Source organism: Eptesicus fuscus, chromosome 7 (assembly GCF_027574615.1).
Source record: "Eptesicus fuscus isolate TK198812 chromosome 7, DD_ASM_mEF_20220401, whole genome shotgun sequence".
Classification (NCBI taxonomy): Eukaryota; Metazoa; Chordata; class Mammalia; order Chiroptera; family Vespertilionidae; genus Eptesicus; species Eptesicus fuscus.
In genome coordinates, this window is record NC_072479.1 from 83500606 (window position 1) to 83522811 (window position 22206).

The 22206-nt window shown below is 43.8% G+C and overlaps 1 protein-coding gene across 1 annotated transcript; it reads left to right on the top strand.

Annotated features, from left to right (window-relative positions):
* Positions 1-397: 397 nt before the first annotated feature.
* HEBP1 (heme binding protein 1) lies at positions 398-21975 on the top strand. The gene is made up of 4 exons (XM_008140428.3): positions 398-612; positions 7242-7380; positions 9078-9258; positions 21446-21975. The coding sequence occupies exons 1-4, from the start codon at positions 535-537 to the stop codon at positions 21615-21617; spliced, it is 570 nt and encodes a 189-aa protein (XP_008138650.2). The 5' UTR covers positions 398-534; the 3' UTR covers positions 21618-21975.
* Positions 21976-22206: the final 231 nt, after the last annotated feature.

Here is a 22206-nt window from a genome sequence, read left to right on the forward strand (position 1 = left end):
ACTAACAAGACTGTGAACCTGGACAGCTCAGTACCGGCCCGGGACCGAGCCTTAGGGTGGAGGCTCAGAAAAGCACGCAAGGAATGGAGGGGGTGGTGGCGGGGAGGAAAGGGGTGCCCTCCAAGTTTGGCGCCCAGGTACATGAGAGAGGCCACAGCGGTGGACAGAAGATGGGGGGCGGGAGAGGTAGGAAGTTCTACACCGCCCCTGCCTAAATCCTTTAAGGGAGGACGGGGGGAGACAATCAGTTTGCAGACAGACATCCCACAAACCAGTCAGACTCCGCAGAGGAGGCGGCCTGGGGGACTTCCCCAGGACCTGGAGGAATTCCAGGCAGAGGCGGAGCGCGGCTCTTCCCGCCTCTTCCCCGCCCAGTGCCGCGGGGTCGCCCCACCAAGCGCTGTTCCGCGGGCGGAGCCCGAGGCGCCCCGCCCTCCCGCCCCCTTGCACGCTGCCGAGCTAGTTTGCACCGGTCACCCAGTTGCCCCCGCCACCCCACGTCCGCTCGTGTGTGTCCCGATTGCCGCCGGCACCATGTTCGGCATGATCAAGAACTCGTTGTTCGGGAGCGTAGAGACGTGGCCTTGGCAGGTCCTGAGCAAAGGGGACAAGGTAGGCCCGCAGGGCTTGCAGGGGGGAGCTGCGCCCCGTGCACCCTGAAGGGGTTGGAGCGGGTTCTGAGGGGCCGGTGGGACAGAAATGTGCCCCGGATTGCGCGTTATGGCTTCTGCCTTGGGCACGGCCCTCCATTGCCCAGCACTTGGTCTGGGAAGGAGGGAAGGGAGAGGTCCGGTGCAGCGGGGCTCAGGGCTCTGCTGCGAGGAGGGGACACACGCCGGCAAGGTTGATTGGCGGGGAGAATCCCAGCTGGGCGAGGTGGACAGCGCCTGTTGAATGCATCTAAACATTCTGAACTTTGGTTTGCTGAGAAACTCTCCGTGGCAGAAAGGACTGAAAAACTGCTGTCCTTAAGACACACGCTTAAGGACAAGATAGAGGTAAATGGGCAAGGCCGGAGCACAGGGGAGAAGCAATCATTCCGCCTGGGGGTGAGGATGAGCCTTCTGTGGAGGAAGTGTGGTCAGCTGGGTCTCAGGAATGTGCAAGAGTTCACCGAAAGGAGAACGCGTGTGCAAAGGCCCAGTAAAACGGCTGTTGGCCCGCGGGACTCCCAGAGTTGGGTGCCTAGAATACAGGATGAGTGAGTAGGGCGTAATTGCTGTGTTCCCCTGAGACTGACATCACTGCTAACACAGGCAACTTGGACTGCCCCCTCAAAACAAGGAGTCTGCCACTAGATGATCATTTCCTTACTTTGTGCCTTTAGTGGCTGTATATTCAGCTTCCAACACAGTGCCTCGTTTGTTCAAGGACTGTGTTGTCTGGGGGCCAAGTTCTGGTGCCTAGTACGGTGATCATCACACAAAAGCACTCAACTGGATTCTGGATTCTCCAAGCAGCCAGAGCCAGAGGCTGTCACTTCACCTGTCTGTATCTGTCTCCTCAGCTATAGGATGAGCAGTTTAGCCCTGAACAAGGGGGACATTCAAATGCCTGTGAACTCAGCCCAGGGATCTCTAGGGTCCCTGTTGGCTCTAACACTTGAGGAATCCACATGTTACCATCAACATTCAGAGAGCTTTTCTTTCTGTAGTGGAGTCTGGCTCACTTGGTCTGTTTGGGTTAACAGACAATGCAGGTGCAGGCTGATGGTCTGGGCTGGTCTGCTGCCTGTTTGCCCTCAGATCCCTTCCTCACCCGTTTCCTGTTCCGCTCTCTGTGTCTGCTCGTGGAGTGGGGGCTGACCCCTGTGGGCTGTTTCCCAGGCTTGCAGTGTCAGCTCGCTCCCATCGAGGTTCGCCCAGTGGGAGGCACTAGTGGGAGATGAGAGGGCCTGAGGAAGGGAGAAACCAGGGTATTTCTCCCTCTCCTTGTCCACCCTGTCATATTTCTGGCACAAGGTGCTTCTCTGTGGCTCTTGCTAGACAAGTCACCATGGTTCTAGCTTCCACCAAGTGATCCAGGTACCTGAATTCGGGTAACAGATAATCCTCCTTCTACCTCTCCTAAGGCGCTTACTGACCTCTGGATTGCCTCACTGTCCACTGTTAGGTATCTCAGTCCTTTATTACCTGTGAAATCAAGTCCTTGAATTAAGATGCCTCTGTTAAAAATACTCCAGTAGTTTCTGCTTTCTGTTTGACGTTTATTGATACAGCATCACCTGCCCCTGATTTGATGCCTCTAGGGATAAATGCAGCTGCCTGATAAGCATCTTCCCTCAGCATCTGATGGGCATATGGGGCAATATGGGATATTGTCACCAGGCCAAAGCAAATCATTTAACCTGAATGAACCTCAGATTCTGTAGTTGTAGAATAGGTATACAAATGCCCTTCCCATCTGATTCCAGAGTTACTATAAATATTAAAAATTTTTGTAACCTAATATACCCTGCCAAGGTGGTAATATCATTATGTCAGAACTCACCTCATTTCCACTCTTACTAGCTGTGTGGTCACAGGCAACTTTCTTAACCTCTCTAAAGCTAATCATGAGAGAAAATAATGTCATATCTTATAAGATTGTTTTGAAATTTAAATGAGATAACCAATTATAAGTTTTTCAACACACTACCTAGCATTTGGTGGAGGGTGGTAACTGTTAGCTTCCTCTTAGTTTTTCAGGTAATTTTATAGGAAAGTTACTTAACCTCTTAACCACTCTGAATCCTAAAATTCCACAATTATGAGAATGATAATATCTGTGTAACAATTAAATATTCAGATACTTGTAAACTTGTCAAACATATCAATATACAGTATATACTAGTATGTACATATATATATACATATATATATGAAAATCCAGGGTATTATTATTTTGAAAAGAGCCTCTCCCTGAAATTATCTCTTACCCTGGAAAGAGTCTGAGTGAGAAACTGTTGACCACTCTCCTGGGCACATGGGTGGCACATGATGTGTCCCATGTAACTTGAGTTTGGGCTCACCAGATGTTCAAGACTGATTCCATGCACTCTTAGGGGAGGCCCAGGCGCTGCAGACCTTATCATGTGCCTTCTGCATTGCTCAGGGAGGGCGGAGGACGCATGGTCTCTGTGTTGGGTTGGGTGGGCCTTGTGGATGCTCAGAGCAGACTGATATTAATAACTGACATCTTTATGGGATTTGTGTCCAGCCTGTGTACACTGGTTGGGACCCGACTGCCTGGGTTTGAATCCTGGCTCCACCACTTGCCCACTATAACTTGGGCACATTACTTACTTAACCTCTTGTGCTCCTGTTTCATCTGAAAATAAAGATTAAAAAAACTAACTTCCTCACAGGGTTGCTGGAGGGATTGAATGAATGAATCCAGGTAAAATGTTTAAAATAATACCTGACACATAGACAGTACTCAGTTAGGTTGATGATGATGATGATGATTAATATTTTCTTATAATGAGAAAGTTAGCTTCCAAAATCAGCATGTGACAAGGGAAAAAACTGATCCTGCAGAGGACCTTGCAAATCCCATACCAAGAAGCATTCTTGAAAGGTCTCTGTCTGGGACTTGAACTTGACCAGGGTTCCCAATGAATGTTGAAAATTGGTGTTTGTGGCCACAGGCCAAAATCCTCATCTAGTAATCAATTGGGAGCATGAGCTAGCTGAATACAGAGTGGAGAAGGACTATTCTCATGTTCCATGTAACAAGGAAATGCACTTAAAGATATTAGACTTGAAAAATCAAATGTGTTAACTGTATTAACTTAGCTGCTTTATTTTCTGCAAAAATAGAGAACTCTATTTAAATTTAGCTCCCTGAAGAACTAAAATCCTATATAATAAAGAGGTAATATGCAAATTGACCCTCATGCCCTCACAAGATGGCTGCCTATGACCAGGCAGCAGAGGGGTTAGTGAGGGACGGTCAAACAACTAAACAAGCAGGCTGCGTGGGGTGACCAGACCACCAGGGGGGTTAGTGAAGGACAACCAAACGACTGAACAGCAGGCTGTGTGGAGCGACCAGGCCGGGAGGAGGGGCAGGGTAGCTGGGGGCAACCAGGCCAGCAGGGGGGGCAGTAAGAGGCTACCAGGCCAGCGGGAGGACGCAGTTAGGGGCGACCAGGCTGGTGGGGGGGTGCAGTTAGGGGCGACCAGGCCGGCGGGGGGGTACAGTTGGGGGTGATCAGGCTGGCAGGGGGGGCAGTGAGGGGTGACTAGGCTGACTGGGTGGGGGGCAGTTGGAGGCAACCAGACCAGCAGGGAAGGCAGTAAGGGGTGTCCAAGACGGCGGGGGGAGGGAAGCAGTTAGGAGCAACCAGGCCAGCAGGGAGGGGGCAGTTGGGGGCAACCTGGCCAGCAGTGGGGGGGGGGGGGGCAGTTAGGGGCGACCAGGCCAGCACGCAGAGGCAGTGAGGGGAGATCAGGCTGGCAGCAGGGGGCAGTTAGGGGCAACCAGGCAGGCAGGCAGGTGAGCGATTAGGAGCCAGTGGTCCTGGATAGTGAGAGGGATATCCAACTGCCAGTTTAGGCCCGATCCCCAGGATCAGGCCTTAACCAGCAGTCAGACATCCCCCAAGGAATCCTGGATTGGAGAGTGTTCAGGCTGGGCTGAGGGGACCTCATCCCCTCCCCCGGGGCATGAATTTTGTGCACCGGGCCTCTAGTAGTTTTATAATATCAATTTCTCAAACCTAAATTTTCTGAGATCCAGTGAGTCCAATGAGAGGTTATGGACACAGAGGCTGTGAAAACAGGGACTAGCTGCCATAGAACCACCTTAAGACATTATAACCAGCTTCTCTTTAGGATAAATATAACTAGACAAGGTTCTCATCTCTCCACCCAGCTATGGCTATTGTATCCCTTAATATTAGAGTAAAAACTAGATTGCACTCCACGGCCTTCTTTCCCACAAATAGCGTGCCTACTACGTGCAAGACATAGTGCTTAGGTGTTAAGAGATACAGTGATAAACAAGACAGACAATCCCCTGACTCCATGAGGCTGGCTTATGGTTGCAGACAGAGGTTAACAACATTATCATTCAGTTATAATTACAATAAGTGTTGTGTTGTGAAAGTACAATGGCCTATAAAAATATCATTGGGAAGCTGTTTATAATAAGGATCCTCTCTGGGGAAGTGACTTTTAGATGAGTAGGGGCAGAGACAGGAACGAATACTCCAGGCAGAGGAACAACAGATACAGAGGCCCTGAGGCAGGAATGACCATGGCATTTAAAGAGATAGCAGAAGCCCTAACCGGTTTGGCTCAGTGGATAGAGCGTCGGCCTGTGGACTGAAAGGTCCCAGGTTCGATTCCAGTCAAGGGCATGTACCTTGGTTGTGTGCACATCCCCAGTAGGGAGTGTGCAAGAGGCAGCTGAATCAATGTTTCTCTCCCATCGATGTTTCTAACTCTCTATCCCTCTCCTTTCCTCTCTGTAAAAAATCAATAAAATATATTAAAAAAAAAGAGATAGCAGAAGGCCAGTGAAGAGGTGCTCTGGGTGTAGCTGGCAAGGCAGGTAGAAGCTAGGTGGTCCCTGGGCCATAAGAACTTGGTGAATGAAGGCTTGTAGACAGGGGATTAATTAACATGATTGGATTTATATACAATGCTCCATAAATGTTCTCTGGGCAATCTCATCCTCATCGCAACTTTAGTTACCCTTTATGCTGATGACTTCCAAATTCCTATCCCTATGCCAGTCGCCTGCTGAGCTCCAGACCTGCATGTCCAGCTGCACAATGGACAGTTTGCTCCTTTATAGCAGGAGGCAGGTGAACGGACAGATGTGGAAGGGCCCTTCTAGTCCTAGAGTTTTCTACCTTTGGAGTTCATAGGAAGGAAGGATCACTTATGAAGAAGAGGTTGAGTTAAGCCTTAAAGGATGGTTGACTTTTCATGGGGCCATTGGCTCTCTGCACCAAACTGGATTGCTTCCTTGGCAGCCTTTCTGGGGAACAGGCTAAGAGCACGGATCACCTATACTATTCCCCAGAACTCAAGATTCAGGCACACTTGCAAAATTCTATATTTAGATCACACAAAAATCAGTTGAACTAATTTGGGGTAGATGAAACTGACTTGCTGTCAGATCACCATCATTGGACTGATAGTCACAAACCCAACTCCCCATGACAGCCTACAAGTTCTTCAGGTTCCAGCCCCAGCCAGACCTCTGGCCTCCTCTCTTGCCCTGCCCTGCTGGACAGTCATGCTCCAGCCACAAAGAACGACCTGTATTCGTCACCATCAATACACTATTCTTTAACTCTTCTCTTTCACCCTGTGGTGCCTACTCTCTGGAATTGCCCTCCCTAAACTATCAGAGCATGTACGACATTGCATAACAATTATGTAATTCTTCTCACCACCCAACTAGACTGCTTCTGTCATATTGAACTCTAAATATGTAGCACCTGGCAGAGGTTTTCAATAAATGTTTACTTAATGAATCAATGCAGCAGTGACTGAATGTCCAGTGGGATGATCTGTAAGCACCTCAAAGTCAGCATAACCTACCCAGACATATAAACACACCCACCCATGCCCCCTAAACTAACCTAAGTAACTCTCTTCTGTGTTCCCACACTGCCCTTACACTCCTCTCCCCTTAAACATGTCATCATATTATAATCTGTTTCCTGGCTACTTCTATTAGACCGTGCCTCTCATGAGATCAGAAATCATATCTTTTATTTCTGTTTTGTAGCACCTGGCACAGTGCTCAGCACATAGTACATGTTCCATAGTTGTTGGCTGAATGAATAAAAGAGGAAAAGATCCTGCTAGCTTTCTCCAGTGAGAACTTGTTTCTCCATTGTAAGATTTCCTTCAACTTAATCATCCAACCTTTCTACAGAATTTTTAAATTTGTGTTGTATTTTTCATTTCCAAGGGCTCTTTGATCTCTGAACATTCTATTTTTTACAGCATTCTGGAGATGTTCAGGGTGGTATTGGAAGCAGTGTCTTCTCCTACCTCTCTAAGAATACTGATCGCATGAAGTTTTTTCTGCTGTCTCTACATCGTAAGAAATCCCAGAATCTATTTCTCCTGGCCCTTTATATTCAGGCTGTTTCTTCTACCCTGTGGACATACCCAGGCTTGTTATGGAAAGTTCCTTAGCAGCTACGCCTCCTGTAACTGGATTATTTCTGTTTCTAACGTCATCACAGATTGCTCCCATCTATCTCGTAAGCACTGTGTATTCTCTGTCTGTAGGAAGAAGTGTCCTATGAGGAAAGGACCTGTGAAGGCGGGAAGTTTGCCACAGTGGAAGTGACAGAGAAGCCTGTGGATGAGGCTCTACGGGAAGCAATGCCCAAAGTCATGAAGTATGTGGGAGGCACCAATGACAAGGGTGAGTGTCTGGTCTCAGAGGCGAGCCTTGCAGGGTCTTCACTTCATTAGTGGAAAACACAGGGAGGGGCCACAGTGCACCTGTCACTACCTGTTTCAGTGACATGTGAACTTGCTGTGCTGACCTCTGCCCAGCCAACCCCTCACTCTGTATATACCTGTTTTAGGTTGATTGGTTTGGTTTTTTTAATGTTTCTATTGATTTTGAGAGAGAGAAAGGGAGAGGGAGAAGGAGAGAAACATTGACCAGTTGCCTCCCGCATGCACCCCTACCAGGGATTGAGCCCCTAACCTGGGCATGTACCCTGACCAAAATCTAACCAGCCACCTTTCCATGCACTGGATGACGTTCAACCAACTGAGCCAGCCAGGGTGATTTGTTGTTGTGTTTTAACCGTACCGTGCTTGTCATGTCTTTGGATTGGTGAACTCGGTGAAGTGTGCCCACGGTAAGTCAAGCCACAAAGAGAGGGCCAGCCTCTGACTTGAGATCTTAACTCCCAGAATGGAAATCTCCAGTCAGCTCCCTGGTAGCTCAGAGTCTGAGGGGGTCTTCAGAGTCAGTGAGTGATGACTATGGCAGATCCCTGACAATGGAAGGGTCTGAGGATTCTAAAGCTGTCCCACTCCTAAAGAGTGGGCAGTTGGTATGGGCTACCTTTCTACTTTAAAATGATAGGCCTGAAGTTTCCATGGACCTGTTAGCATGTAAACCACATTTAAATATGAATTTAATTACTAAACTCTCTAATTTCGACTACAGTTTGGAATCACTGAAAACTTAAAATGTGTCAGAAAGCAAGGTGAAAAAAGAGATGGCATGGTTAATTTTTAGGGTAGTTCTCAAGCTGATCATTTAGAAGGCTAGAAACTGGTATTAACCTTAGCTACATTTACTAGGACCATAGTAATCAGTCTTTGAACAATAAGCTGACCCGTAGGAGGTCAAGAAGAAATCGTTTTCTTCTTAACATTAGCATAACATATTTTATAAGAAAATATGTGTAAAAATTATAAAACTCATTAAAGAAAATCTTGAAAATCACAAAACAGCACCCCTCATCCATCTTTTCTATGACAATCATTGTTGTCTTTTGAATGTATTTCTTTAGGGCTCTTTAATAGGCTTTTTAAATATAATCATAGTGTTTGTGTAATTGTATATCCTGCTTCTGTTACTTATTTCATCACTATTTTCCACTGTTGTGAAATAGTCTTCTTCAGCATAATTATTACTAGCTACATTGTACTGCATCATGTGCCTATAGTTTATTAGGACATATTCCTATTTTGAGCCTATTTATATGGCTCCCAGTTTCTCACAGTTATAAAATCTGATGCAATGAATATCCTGTTACTAATAGCCTTTTCCGTATTTTGGGTATTTCCTTAAAACTGACATTTAGATAGGAAGTAATTAAGTACTGATAATATTTACGGTTTTGATATATATTACTAAATAATTTTTTCTAAGGTTGTTGAATTACTACCCCCCTACTTCCAATATATGCAAATTGGAGGTATTTTGTGTGTATGAAGTGTGCCACCATATTTTTTTTGATGCCTCAAGTGTTTATTATTAATTTCGTGACCAGAAAATATTGTCATGGAAGGAGAAGGAGACTAGCAGATTTTCACAGACCTGAGCAAGTCCTGTCTCTCAACCCCATCTCACCCCGTGGGCTTTTCTGTTTGCAGGAATTGGGATGGGGATGACAGTCCCCATTTCCTTTGCCGTGTTCCCCAGTGACGATGGCTCCCTACAGAAGAAAATCAAAGTCTGGTTCCGGATTCCAAACCAGTTTCAGAGCAACCCGCCCGTTCCCAGTGACAACAGCATTAAGATCGAGGAGAGGGAAAGCATCACTGTCTATTCCACGTAAGGAGACCATTCTTTAGGCTTCCAAGGGGGTGCTTGAATCATCCGCAGTGAGCATTTGCATTACATCTATATTTTTTCCAGCTCTACTGAGATATAATTGACATATAACATTGTATTACTTTAAGGTGTACACACAATGCTTTGATAAATGATTACCACAATAAGTTTAGTTATCATCCATCACCTGACATAGTTACGAATGAATTTTTTTCTTGAAATGAGAACTTTTAAGGTCTACTCTCTTAGTAACTTTCAAATATACAATACAGTATTGTTAACTGTAGTCACCTTACTGTACATTACATCCCCAGAACTAATTTATCTTACAGCTGGGAGTTTGTACCCTTTCACCACCTTTGCCCATTTCTCTGCCCCTCCCCCTTATCTGTCAACTACCAATATGTTCTGTGTATCTATGAGTTCTTTTTCTTTTTTTTTAATTCCACATATAAGTGAGATTGTACAGTATTTGTCTTTCTCTGTCTGACCTATTTCATTTAGCCCAATACTCTCGAGATCTACCCATGTTGTCACAAATGGCAAGATTTTCTTCTTTTTTGTGGCTGAATGATATTCCATTTTATAGATATACCACATCTTCTTTATCCATTTATCAGCAGATGGATACTTAGGTTATTTCCAGATCTTGGCTATTATAAATTAGAGGCCTGGTGCACGAAATTCGTGCATGGGTAGGGTCCCTAGGCCTGGCCGGCAATCAGGGCCGATCAGGGCCTTCTAGCTGCCGGCCGGTGCCTCCCTTCCCCGGCTGCTGGTGGGGCCTTCCTTCACTTCGTGCCACCATCTGGTGGTCATCACACATCATAGTGAGTGATTGAACTCCTGGTGTCCCAATCGAACTCCCGAGGGGACACTTTGCATATTAGCCTTTTATATATATAGATGCTGCATTGTACATGGGGATTCAGGTATCTCTTCAAGGTAGTAATTTTATATCCTTGGGATATATACTCAGACATGGAATTGTTGGATCTGCTAAAGTTCTATTTTTAATTTTTTGAGGACTCTCCATACCATTTTCCACAGTGGCTGCACCAATTTATATACCCACCAACAGTGCACAAGAGTTCCCTTTTCTTCACATCCTCAATGCTTGTTATTTCTTGTCTTTTGGATAATAGCCATCCTAATAGGTGTGAGGTCATATCTCATTGTGGCTTTGATTTGTATTTCCCTGATGATTAGTGATATTGAGCACCTTTTTACATACCTTTTGGCCTTTTGCATATCTTTTTTGGCAAAATGTCTATTCAGATCCTCTGCCCTTTTTTTTAATCAGATTGGCTTTTTTTTGCTATTGAGTTTTTTATATACATGTGTTCCAAAAATTGTATACTACTACACACTTTAACAGCTGATAGCTCAGTTTTGAAAATGAAATATATTTTAATACACACTGCCTTTATCATTATTCAAAGTGTGTATATACATTTTTGGGGGACACCCTATATTTGGATATTAACCCCTTATGAGCATTGCAAATATTATTCCTTTTCAGACTTGCCCCTTCTCAGATTTAAACTCTCCTCAGATTTGGCTCTTACCAAATTAACCCCTTATCAGATTTGCAAATATTTCCTCCTATTTGGTAGGTTGTCTTTTCATTTTGTTGATGGTTTTGTGGGTTTTTTTGCTGTGCAGAAGCTATTTAGTCTAATGTAGTCCCAGTTGTTTATTTTTTATTTTGTTTCCTTTGTTTTTGCTGTCAAATATAACAACCATTGCCACACTGATGTCAAGAAGCTTACCACCTGTGTTTTCTCCTAGGAACTTTATATTTCAGGTCTTATGTTCGAGTCTTTAATATCTTTAAGTTGATTTTTGTATATGGTATAAGATAGGGTTCCAGGTTCAATCTTTTGTATGTGGCTGTCCAGTTTTCCCAACATCATTTATTGAAGAAACTATCCCATCCTCATTGTATAGTTTTTACTCCTTTATTGTAAATTAGTTGACCATATATGCATGGATTTATTTCTGGGTTCTCTATTTTATTTCATTGATCTATGTATCTATTTTTATGCCAATACCATATTGTTTTTATTACAATAGGTTTGTAATATTGTTTGAAGTCAGGAAATATGTGATACCTCCAGTTTCGTTCTTCTTTTTTCAAGGTTTATTTAGCTACTTAGGGTCTTTTATGATTCCATACCAATTTTAAGATTGTTTTTCCATTTCTGTGAAAATTGGGGTTTTGAAAGGGATTGCATTAATCTGTAGATTGCTTGGATAGTATGGACATTTTAATGATATTCTTACAGTCTGTGAGCATGGATTATCTTTCCATTTATTTGTTTCTTCTTCAATTTCTTTAATTAATGTCTTATAGTTTTCAGTGTACAGATCTTTCACCTCCTTAGTTAAATTTATTTCTAGATTTTATTCTTTTCGATGCAATTGTAAATGGGATTCTTTCTTAGTCTCACTTTCTAAATTTAGATTGTTGATTAAGTAAGAAATACTAAGTCCAAACAATTTCTCACTTCCCTCAGCCTACAGCACACAAACGTTTGCATTGTATCTGAATACCTTTGTCAGTTGACAATTGACTTGACTATAGAGAATATCCCTTCAGTTTAAGCTGAACATTAGCCACAGCAAGGTTCTGGGAGACTCAGAAAAAAGCTAAGCCAAGCTGTAGTTTGGGGTCATAAATTCATAGGAGGCATAAGGCTGGGATACCTCATTTTTACCTCACACTTCCCTAAATGCTGCAAGGGCACAGAGTATATGCCAGAGCTCTTGGTGGTTCATGATCTGTGGTCCTTTGAGCACAGCACACATGCATCCGATTTTCATCCTCGTCCTGTTTCCAGGGCCTCATTTGTGGCCATGTTCCCGTGACTGTAGTGAATAACAGGTGCAAATGGTTGCATGCTCTTATTCTTTGGACCCCAACCTCCCCTTAGAAACCAAGTCTTTTCTATATAATCAGTAACTGTTTGTTAAAATCTTACAGTGTGATGGGTACCCAACCATGTATAGGCAGACACCAGGAGTTTCACCACTAGTTACCACAGAACAACCTCATGAAAAATAAATATACAATTAGTCTTGCACTGGACAGTTTCAGTCCACTCGCAGGGGGGCCTCCAAGCTTAGTTATTTGGCAGACTTGCTCCAACTCTACACCCGAGGGTGCAGTTTTCTCTGTAGAGGATGCATACTGATACTGTTGAGCGTGGCTGAACTGGGCAGTTAGTCCAGGAGACCCAGGGCCCCCCAGAGGACACTGAGTGTACTACAGCTGGGCAGTAATAAATGGAGACCCCCAACTCTTCTACTCCAATCTATTTTTTTTTTAATATATTTTTATTGATTTTTTACAGAGAGGAAGGGAGAGGGATAGAGAGCTAGAAACATCGATGAGAGAGAAACATCGACCAGCTGCCTCCTGCACATGTGCCCACAACCAATGTACATGCCCTTGACCGGAATCGAACCTGGGACCTTTCAGTCCGCAGGCCGACGCTCTATCCACTGAGCCAAACCGGTTTCGGCATACTCCAATCTTCATTCAGACTCTCCAGCCTTCACTATAGAGGCTGCAGAGAAAGTAAACTCTAATTAAAGAATATCTTTCCAGTGCAGGGACTAGGGTGGGGAAGTGAGGCACCTGTGATGCAAGATTTAAGGAGGCACTTACTCTCACAGTTGTCCAATCACAGGATTGGCACTGAGAGTGAGTACCTCCTTAAATCTTACACACTAGGTGTCTCAGCTGTCTCACCCTAGTTCCTGCTCCTCTTCTCCATTCTCTTTCCTGTGTCTTGGGAGGCAGCCTGGTGCAATATAATGAACAGTTATATTTTAGTATAGTTTGAATTCCAGGATGATGCTTGGGAAGTTTTTAAGACTTACTTTCCCCATCCGTTAAGTACTGATACTATCATCTACCTCGTAGGATTATTGTTAAAGAGTGACTTTCAGTATTTACTAAGATGCTATTTATAAGTTACTTAATGTTTATGACCTCTAATAGGTCTCAGTAATAATTCTTTCCCTTCTTATTCCATAAGGAATGAGGTTAATGATTAAATTTGTTCACATTAGATTCTAAGCAGGTGGGCCTAGTTTCTAATTCAGGGATGGGGAACCTTTTTCCTGCCAAGGGCCATTTGGATATTTATAACATCATTTTCGGGCCATACAAAATGATCAACTTAGAAACTAGCCTGCTATATTTGGTCAAACATTTAATTAACTCACCCCTAATGCCTTGGCAGGGCGAGACCAAATGATTTTGTGGGCCTTATACATCCCAGGGTGTTCCTCACCCTTGTTAATCATATGTATGACCAGACCCAGGATAATGAGTTGGTACAATTTTTTTTCATTTGTCTTTAACTTTTTAGTATGGAAACTTTCCAACTAATAACAAGATAGCAGGAATAAGATTATGAAACCCTATGCACCCATCACTCACCTTCAATAATAATTAACTCAAGGCCAGTTCTGTGTCATGTGTACCTTCACAACTTCCACCCAGTCTCTACTCTGGGTCAGTTTTAGGTAAATTCCAGATATTGCATTATTTCATTTGTAAATATTTCAGTGTGACTGCTGAAGACTCTTAAATAATCAGGCTAACTTATCACTCCTAAATTTTAGCAGGCATTCATTAATGTTATAACAATGTAAATCATCCAGTGTTCAGATTGCTCCCATATCTCATTTGTTTTTAGTTTGTTTAAATCTGGATCCAAATAAGATCCATCCATTTCAATTGGTTGGTACACCTTTTACATTTTTATTCATCTGTAGCTTTTCTCACCACCACACCTTTTCATTTTTTCCTGCTGTTTATGGATCGTTCGTCCTATTGTTTTTCATGGTCTGAATTCTGCTGGTTGCCTTTTTAACATGTCCCTCTGTCCCCTGCATTGCCTGTAAATTACTAGTTGGAACTAGAGGCATGATTAGATTCAGGTTTTAGCCAGGATATTTCACTGGTGGTGTTGTATTCCTCCACACTGGCTCATAATATCTGATTGCTTCTGTTTTTGTGATGTTAGTGATAGAGCTCACTCTTACCTAGATGCCTTGTCTCACCAGAGGTTGTAAAATAATAATGTCTTCTATTTTTCCCTCTTCGTGTATTAGCTGGAGTCCTTTGATAAAGAAAAATTTCCCCTTATCTCCTATTTAGTTCCCGTGAGATAGAGTCGGAGAGAAAAAGCAAGATGCCTTCTCTTTAGCTTGATACCTTCTCTTTGTTAATCAGTTTTCAGAATGATGATTTCATTCCTTAGCAGCCTCCAGAGGTGAAGTAGTGTTGCCCTCTGGTATGTTTCAAGCACACCTTGACATTTCTTGTTCTACAGCTGGAATTAGCCATTTCGCTAAGGAACCCTGGTTTCTTATGGCGGGAAAAGGTATCTATTAAAAGGTACTATTAAAGCCAGGTCTGTGGAAGTTTCCTTTCAATTCTCTGAAATCTAAACAGATGAAAGTAACAAATATGGTGTGCAGCCTGGCTCAGTGAAATTTTTTTTTAACCTAACCTACAGTCTTTTAAGTTGGCATACAGTAATTCCTCAACTAGCCACTTGATGTCGCTGCACAGTCACGTGTGCATTTAAGAGTACCTTAGGGTGGAAGGCAGGCAGAGTGAATGAGGTAGTAGATGGTAAAAGCCCTATTTCAAATACACCATTAGATGACAAAATTCGTTCTAAAAGGCAAATCTGGTGTCCTGAATTCAGTTTTCCTGTGCTATGACCTTGTGAAGGATGTCCATTCACAGTATTCATTACAAGTGCTTTAAAATGAATAGAAGGCTATGAAAAAATAACACTATCAGAATATTTTTCATTTTCACAAAAGACCATAGAATTATCCTTACACTTAGATGAGTGGCCACATCCCACCACACTGCCCTCCCTCTGTTGTCTGTAAAGACCACTTAGGTTAAAGCTCAGCCTCCTCTACTCATTTCAGCACTGGGTTCTCAAGAGAGACTAACAGCAGCAGAGGTCTGATAGTTTTAATGAAACTTTCATGGTTTTAATGAAATGTCTGAGTATAAAGGAAAGGGTTGGACACATGGAGATCATTGTCAGGGCAACCTGTCCTCTAGTCCCAGCTCTACCACTTAATGGCTAGAACTTTTTTGCTTGTTATTGGGCCTCTTTGGGCCTCAGTTTCTCATCTGTAAAATGGGGTTGTTGTGAGGATGGAATATGATACCTGTAAATGCCTACACAATGCTAGATGTGAGGTAAACACTCAGGAAATGTTCTCTACTTCTTGACTTCACCTCCCTCTGAGATTAGTTTTCTTTGAATTAACAACAAAAAGGTCAAGTTACTGCAGATACACTTGAGTTCAAACCTCAACTCTAATAATTGAGTTTTATAACTTTGGGCTTTCTAACCTATAAAATAGAATGTATGGTGCATTGTTGTGAGGGTCCAGGGTCTTGGTCCTTGTCTTCCCTGCATTTCTCTATTTTTCCTTCTTCCTTAAAGATCTTAGTCCCCTTCCATAGTATCACTTGCTGCCCTTTTATCAGTAACACTCCAACCTGACCTCTGTCCGTCTCCCTTGAATGTCTTATTATTCTTGAACTTATCGTGAAGACTAAGGCGTGGATATTTACACATTCATTCATTTTTAAAAAATCACATATTCATTTTTTACTTACTCTGTACCAGGAATTGTTTTAGGTCCCAAGCAAAGGGACTGCTCCTTGAAGTGGGAGAAACATCACAAAAGAAACAAACGTCTCAAGATATTTCAGGACTGTGTTGTTTCAGTGATAAGAACTGGTATCTGTGGATTGAAATTATAGGAAAGCATATTTCTATTCAAAACTAAAAACATTCTGGCATAAGGTATCTATCAGTAAAATGGACAGATGATGAGGCAATAAGTCCTTGCCCTGGAGGAATTCAAGTACCATCTGGACAGACATATGACAATTATGCTATGTAATATTTGTACTAAGTGGGAAGTTTGGTTCAATTTGACAAATGTTTATTGAGTACCTCTGATACATAAGCCTACCTCACCTCCAAGAGTCCTGTCAATGATAAGATGCTATTTCTAAAACCTAATCGCCTAGAATTTAAATTAATCACCATAAATTAATCACCCCCAACTCATCAATTGTCCCACCAGTCTTTTATAAATGATGACATTTCTGGGTGGATGAGCCCAAGTCTACCATTTTCTCCCAAGCACCAGCCTTACATTCCTGCTCACCAGGAGGTATCACCACATCTACCTCCTCAGCCATCTTCCACATCAACATGTCTGAAATGGAACTCAGCTTTCCTCCCCAAACCTGATCCCCATCTTACTGAAGGTCCCCTCCATCCTCCTACCCACCCTGTTCAAATGTCATCCTGACTCCTTCACCTAATTATTGGCCAAGTTCTAGTCACCTCCTAGCTGGTCCTTCCTTCCATCCACACTGCCACAAGTCTTCATCACCTGTTGTCTACACTACTACCATGGCCTCCTGATTATTTCTAGTTCTTCCACCTCTGCCCTTTCTAAGGTGTCCTTTGATCACGGCCGCTGGAAGCACAGGACCGATCACACTACTTCCCCCTGCTGCTCAGCTCTGGTTGTGGGCTTCGGCCTGCCTCTGACCCAAGCACACATTAAGGCTGGGACCAAGGCCAAGCTAGTCATAAATGCTCCTTTGCCATGAGTAGGGGAATGGGTGAACTTTGGATTGGGTCCCCAAATGCTTGACCCGGCAGGGAAGCCTAGTAAAAATGCTTTGATGTGGCATTTACTGCCCTCCACACATAGCCCCATTCCACTGTCCACCTGATCTCAGAGCATCTCACCCCCACTTCCCAACAGCCCCCCCAAACACACATACAGTGTCCATTTCCACTCACACTCACCCAGCTCCTCACAAATGTTCTCCCCAGTCTCTGCTTATTGGAAGCTCTGAGAGGACAGGAATTGTTGTCATATTCTTTATTGTTAGCATTAAGAAGAGATACTCAATAATAGCTTCTTAATGTCTCATCTTTCAAAATGCCTTCCCTTCATAGTCAAAGTCAAATCATTTCCTATTGCCCACCATTCTGTTTGTGCCTTTTACAAAACTCCATTCTAGCGCCTTCTGCCCTGTATCATCTTTATATCTTTCTGTCCCAGCCACTAGTTAGACCTCACGAGGGCGAAAAGACGTCTTTATCATCTTTACAGCTCTGTGGTATCTAGCTTGTGCTTTGTGCTCAGTGATGCTCAGCTCACTAAGCTTGATTCAACTTGATAGAAGGACATGTGTTATGGTGTTAAGCCTCTTTCTGTTAACATGAGATTGTCAGCTGCTAGTCCTACATTTCTTTGGTCTGGCACAGAGCTACATGCACATCAGACTCTCCACAAATCTCTGCTGACTTGTTAATTGTTAAAGTTTTAAACCAAGTAGGATGGTCAGGCTTAGAGTCATTTTATTTTTCTTTCTTCCCCACTGCCTGCCTGCAGCAGACACTCCCTGAAAGACAACACATTAGAATCTTTTGCATCCTTGAGCCTGCATCATCTCCTCCCTCCACTCTACCTCCAACTCTCCCAGCCCTTTTTAGTGTCTTTTGTGTTTCTGGAATCCAAGACAGGTGTTAGCTCCTTGGTTCCCATGGTAACCAAAAAAAGTCTTTGTTAGGAATGCTGAGCTCTGATGCTGGGTGAGATAAAATACAGTGCCCCCAGGAGAGCTTCTTTGAAGATGGAGACTTAGAGACTTGTTAATAGGCTTACAAAAATAATGTATAGACTTCATGTTTATTTCCTTTGAGAAGCTCAAGGCACTTTACGAGCATGCCTTAACTCATACTCACACATGCGGGTGAATTTGGAAAGCTGTGGGCACTGTGTTGTTACCGTCCAAGTACAGCTTGGAAGCTGAGACGGGGAGGAATGAGGTAGCTCGTCCCAGAACACAAACGAGGCAGCCGGAGCTGGGCTTCCTGCATTTATCAGGGTTACGTGCCTGGTAGGGTTTGGTCCTCTGGCTTGTTCCTGCACTTCTGTGACATGGTTAGATTGGCAGGAAGGGGAACACAAGCATCTGTTCCATAGCCCACCTAGCTTTGCTTGTTTCTAGTAGAAGGCTCCCAGGATGAAGCAATAGTGACATTTTTATGCTCATTACCAGCATCTCAGTCCACTGAGGGTAAATATAAACAGTTGGGATGTTTTTTCCAATAATGAACTTAGGAAACCCCAAATGATGACATTCTTTGTATCACTCTCTGCCAGTCTCCTTGTACCTCTCAGACAACTTCTCGGGGTCCTTGGCCAAGTCCTCAGTCTTCCCACCACTTGGGGACTAGGATTCCCAAAAGCAGTTTACTGATTCTGTTTGCTCACTATCTATACCTGGTCTCCCTCCTTACCACGATTATAACTAGCACCTCCTCATTGGTGACTCCCACATTTCTCTCATCTATTTCCCAAATCAATAGCTCTGACTCCAGTTCTTCCCCAAATCTAAGGAGATTTTCACAGTGCCTGCCACATACTTAGGTACATAATAATTGTTGCATGAATGTATTTTACAGTGGCAACTTCATATCAGCATGCCACAAACCAAATTATTAACTCTCCTTCCAAAGTGACTGTTCAGCCTAGAACCCCTAATCTGGCTAGTGGCATCAATCCATCCAGAGGCTTAACTGGAAGCCCTGCCCAACTCCCCTCTTTCCATCCCCCCAGTTCCCCCCCATCCAGACACCTTTCAAATTTGCCTTTGTCCAGGCCTCTGTCATCTCATAGTTAGCTGTTCCTGGCCTCCAGTGACTCCATTTCTCCTATCCCTCCACTGCCACCAGAAATATCAGTCCAAAGTACAATTTGATCATATTTGCCCCTTTATAAGTCTACCTTTGCATCTAGGGTAGGGTTCAACATCCTTAGCATGGCATTCAAGACCCTTCACAATGTACCTCCAGTCAATCCACGTCTCCTGTTTTAATTCCCTCTACTGTCCCCTCAATATGTACTTCCAGTGTTTATTATATGTGAACATGGAGGCAAGCAGACTTAAGTGCTACCATCTTTAGGTCTGTCAACCTGAAGACAGTAACTTCCATTGTTTATCCCAGAATGGTTCATCTACCCAGGAGTCTAATATGTGTCAGGCAGTGTGTTAGGTGCTCAGGATACACCAGTGAACAAAAAGTGACAAAGATCCTTGCTTTCATGGAGCCTGTATTCTATCAGGGAACTCAGACCATAAGCTATGAACACGATGAGTAAAGAAAATGATCAAAGGAAGAAGAAAGAGGAAGGGAAGAAGGTTTATAAGATTAAACAGCGTTTTGAGATTAGATCTAATTGAGAAGGTGAGGTTGCTAATGGAGTTTGTTCTTTATTATTAGGCTCTCTTCCTGTGTCATATACTACTGTGAATGAACATCATGTCCCTCACCTCCATAGTCAGGGGATTGAATCGTTGTTCTGAGCAAATTATGAAATAACAATAATGGCTACATTTTCCTGTGACAGGAGCTTACCATGTGAAAGGCACTGGGCTGAGCAGCTTGCATAGTCTTTTCTCCTTTAAGCTTTACAACAGCCTTCGAAGATTGATGCTATCCTTCCTATTTATCAGATTACAGACCGAAGATTAGAGAAATTAAAGCATTTGCCGAAGCCCATGAGCTAGAAAGTAGCTGAGGCAGGAGCTGAGCACACAACTAGCCATTTTGCCTCCAACTGACAAATGAAGACAGTTGAGAACCACTCTTTTGAATGTTTCCCAAAACCAGTAGCTTAAAGAGCCAACACCATCCATTTTCACAAGAGAACAATTTAGTATCACAGCATGAGAGGGGCTACAGAGAACACTCAACACCTGCTCCCACATCCAGCATCTGATTCTTTTCAGACAGATGGTTCTCAGCCTCAGCGCAGGCTTTTATTGCCAGAAAAATACTTCCTTCACGTCCATCCTCTGTCTACTAATCCAGTTTCCTCTCATGTGAGCCTCAATGAAGCTAGAGCTCAACTTCTTTCCTGCCTCATAATTTTCCTTCGATATATATGAAGAGCCAAGCCTCCTCTATTCCCAATTGGCCTCAGCTCTGTCCACGTTCTGTAGCTGTTGTCTAGACATTATAATAACCAATCTCTTAAAGATGAAATCCTGGGTGTTTTCACATCAATAGCCCTGTAATCAACGTGCTGAATGCTTGTGGAGCATGACTAACCACTTATAAAAGAGCAAAGCGTGAGTCAGAGAACCCCACCAAAAATAATGCATTTGGCCTAATCTTGGCCTGATGCGGATTCAGACTTCTGAGTCATAAAGCTCATTAGGAAGGGGAATGATTTTGACTCTCATAAAGATTTTAGGGCAACACAGACTTAGGGTGGTATATTTAGGGTAGGCCACAGGATGAATTTTGGAGCGTAGGCAGATGACGTAAGGAGAGAATAATAATCTCGAAAAGAGAGGCTTTATTGCTTTCCTGTTCCCACCTTCTGCCATCAGGAGAAAAGCCTGATTTGGGGAAAGTCTCTTTATTTACTAGGAAAAGAAGGCTTTCGTGATTTGAGCAGGGGAAGGGATTTATTAGAAGCCATTTCTTTCTTCGGGCATGCTTAAAGCTTGCCGAGGGGCCCTCCAAAGCTTCCTCAGGTGTCTGTTTTTGAACAAAGCTGGCTGCTGCTTCTCACTGCCGAGAGGGGCTCCCTCATTAGAAAACTGCTCTGCTGTGGGAGAAACGTTACCTGCAGCCACCCCCTGACTCCCCTTCATCCTTCCTCCTTCCCCAGCTGGAGATAGAGGCCGAGGAGAGGAGCCCCTGGGCAGTAGAGGGAGCTAGAGAAAAGGGTGTGCCGTGGGGCAGAAGGTCAGCCTGCCATCTCCAGGAAATTTCAGAGAGGGAAGGGGAAGCTCACATTTCCTATGGAACTGCTCTGTTTCAGGTTCTGCATTAGAGTTTTTCACATCCATCATTGCACTTAATGCCCATAAAAACCTTGGAGGAAAACGAAAACATATCCCACTTTTATAAATGAGGATCTGAGGCTCAGAAAGCTCAAATCCAGTCATCTAGGAAGTTCACAATCTCACCCTCATAATGTGATTGTCATAGTAAGTGTGGTGCGTGACCTTTTTTGAAAGATCCCCCTCTCTCGGAGGCCACGTCCTTTCTTAACCAGCCCCTTGCTCTTGTACCCTCAGGCAGTTTGGGGGTTATGCCAAGGAAGCCGACTACGTAGCCCAAGCCGCCCAGCTACGCACCGCCCTGGAGGGCACAGCGACCTACCGGAGTGACATCTACTTCTGCACTGGGTACGACCCGCCTATGAAGCCCTATGGACGTCGCAATGAGGTCTGGCTGGTGAAGACATGAGTCGTTCAGAGCCAGCACTTCAGGGATGTGTGCTGGGTCCCCTCACTGGACGGGCAGGAGGGGCTTCGAACTGCAGCTTCAGCTCAACCGACTTTCCTTCAAAGCCGGTTACTGCCGACTTTCTGAAATAAGCATGTTCAATACACGAGGGCTCTTTTCCTCGTGGTGGGAAATACAGCGGAGATAGGCCCCAGCAGCATTTTCCCAGCTATCTGGGATAATTGATATTTTAAAATTATCGAATCTGTATTTCTGTGATTGAGGGGGGAATGTAATTTGTGTGTGATCTTTAATCTGTGATTCTTATAAGAGCTTTGTCTAAAAAGAAACAAAAAATAAAGTTATTTGACTTAAATAGCTAAGACAAATCCAAGTATAATTATTTCAAGATTCTACAATCCGTGGTTGCCAGAGGGGAAGGGATTGGAGGGCTGCGTGAAAAAGGAAGGGATTAAGTACAAATTTGTAGTTACAAAATAGTCACGGGGATGTAAAAGGACAGCATAGGGAAATTAGTCAACGATATTGTAATAACTATGTATAATGCCAGGTGGGTATTGGAAACATTGGGGGGAACACTTTGTAAAGG

Bases quoted from the DNA above. Each gene is read 5' to 3' on its own strand.
- HEBP1 (XM_008140428.3), top strand. From the start codon at position 535: ATGTTCGGCATGATCAAGAACTCGTTGTTCGGGAGCGTAGAGACGTGG. The intron at 7,381-9,077 runs GTGAGTGTCTGG...TTCTGTTTGCAG, and splicing joins GGGAGGCACCAATGACAAGG to GAATTGGGATGGGGATGACA. The intron at 9,259-21,445 runs GTAAGGAGACCA...TTGTACCCTCAG, and splicing joins AGCATCACTGTCTATTCCAC to GCAGTTTGGGGGTTATGCCA.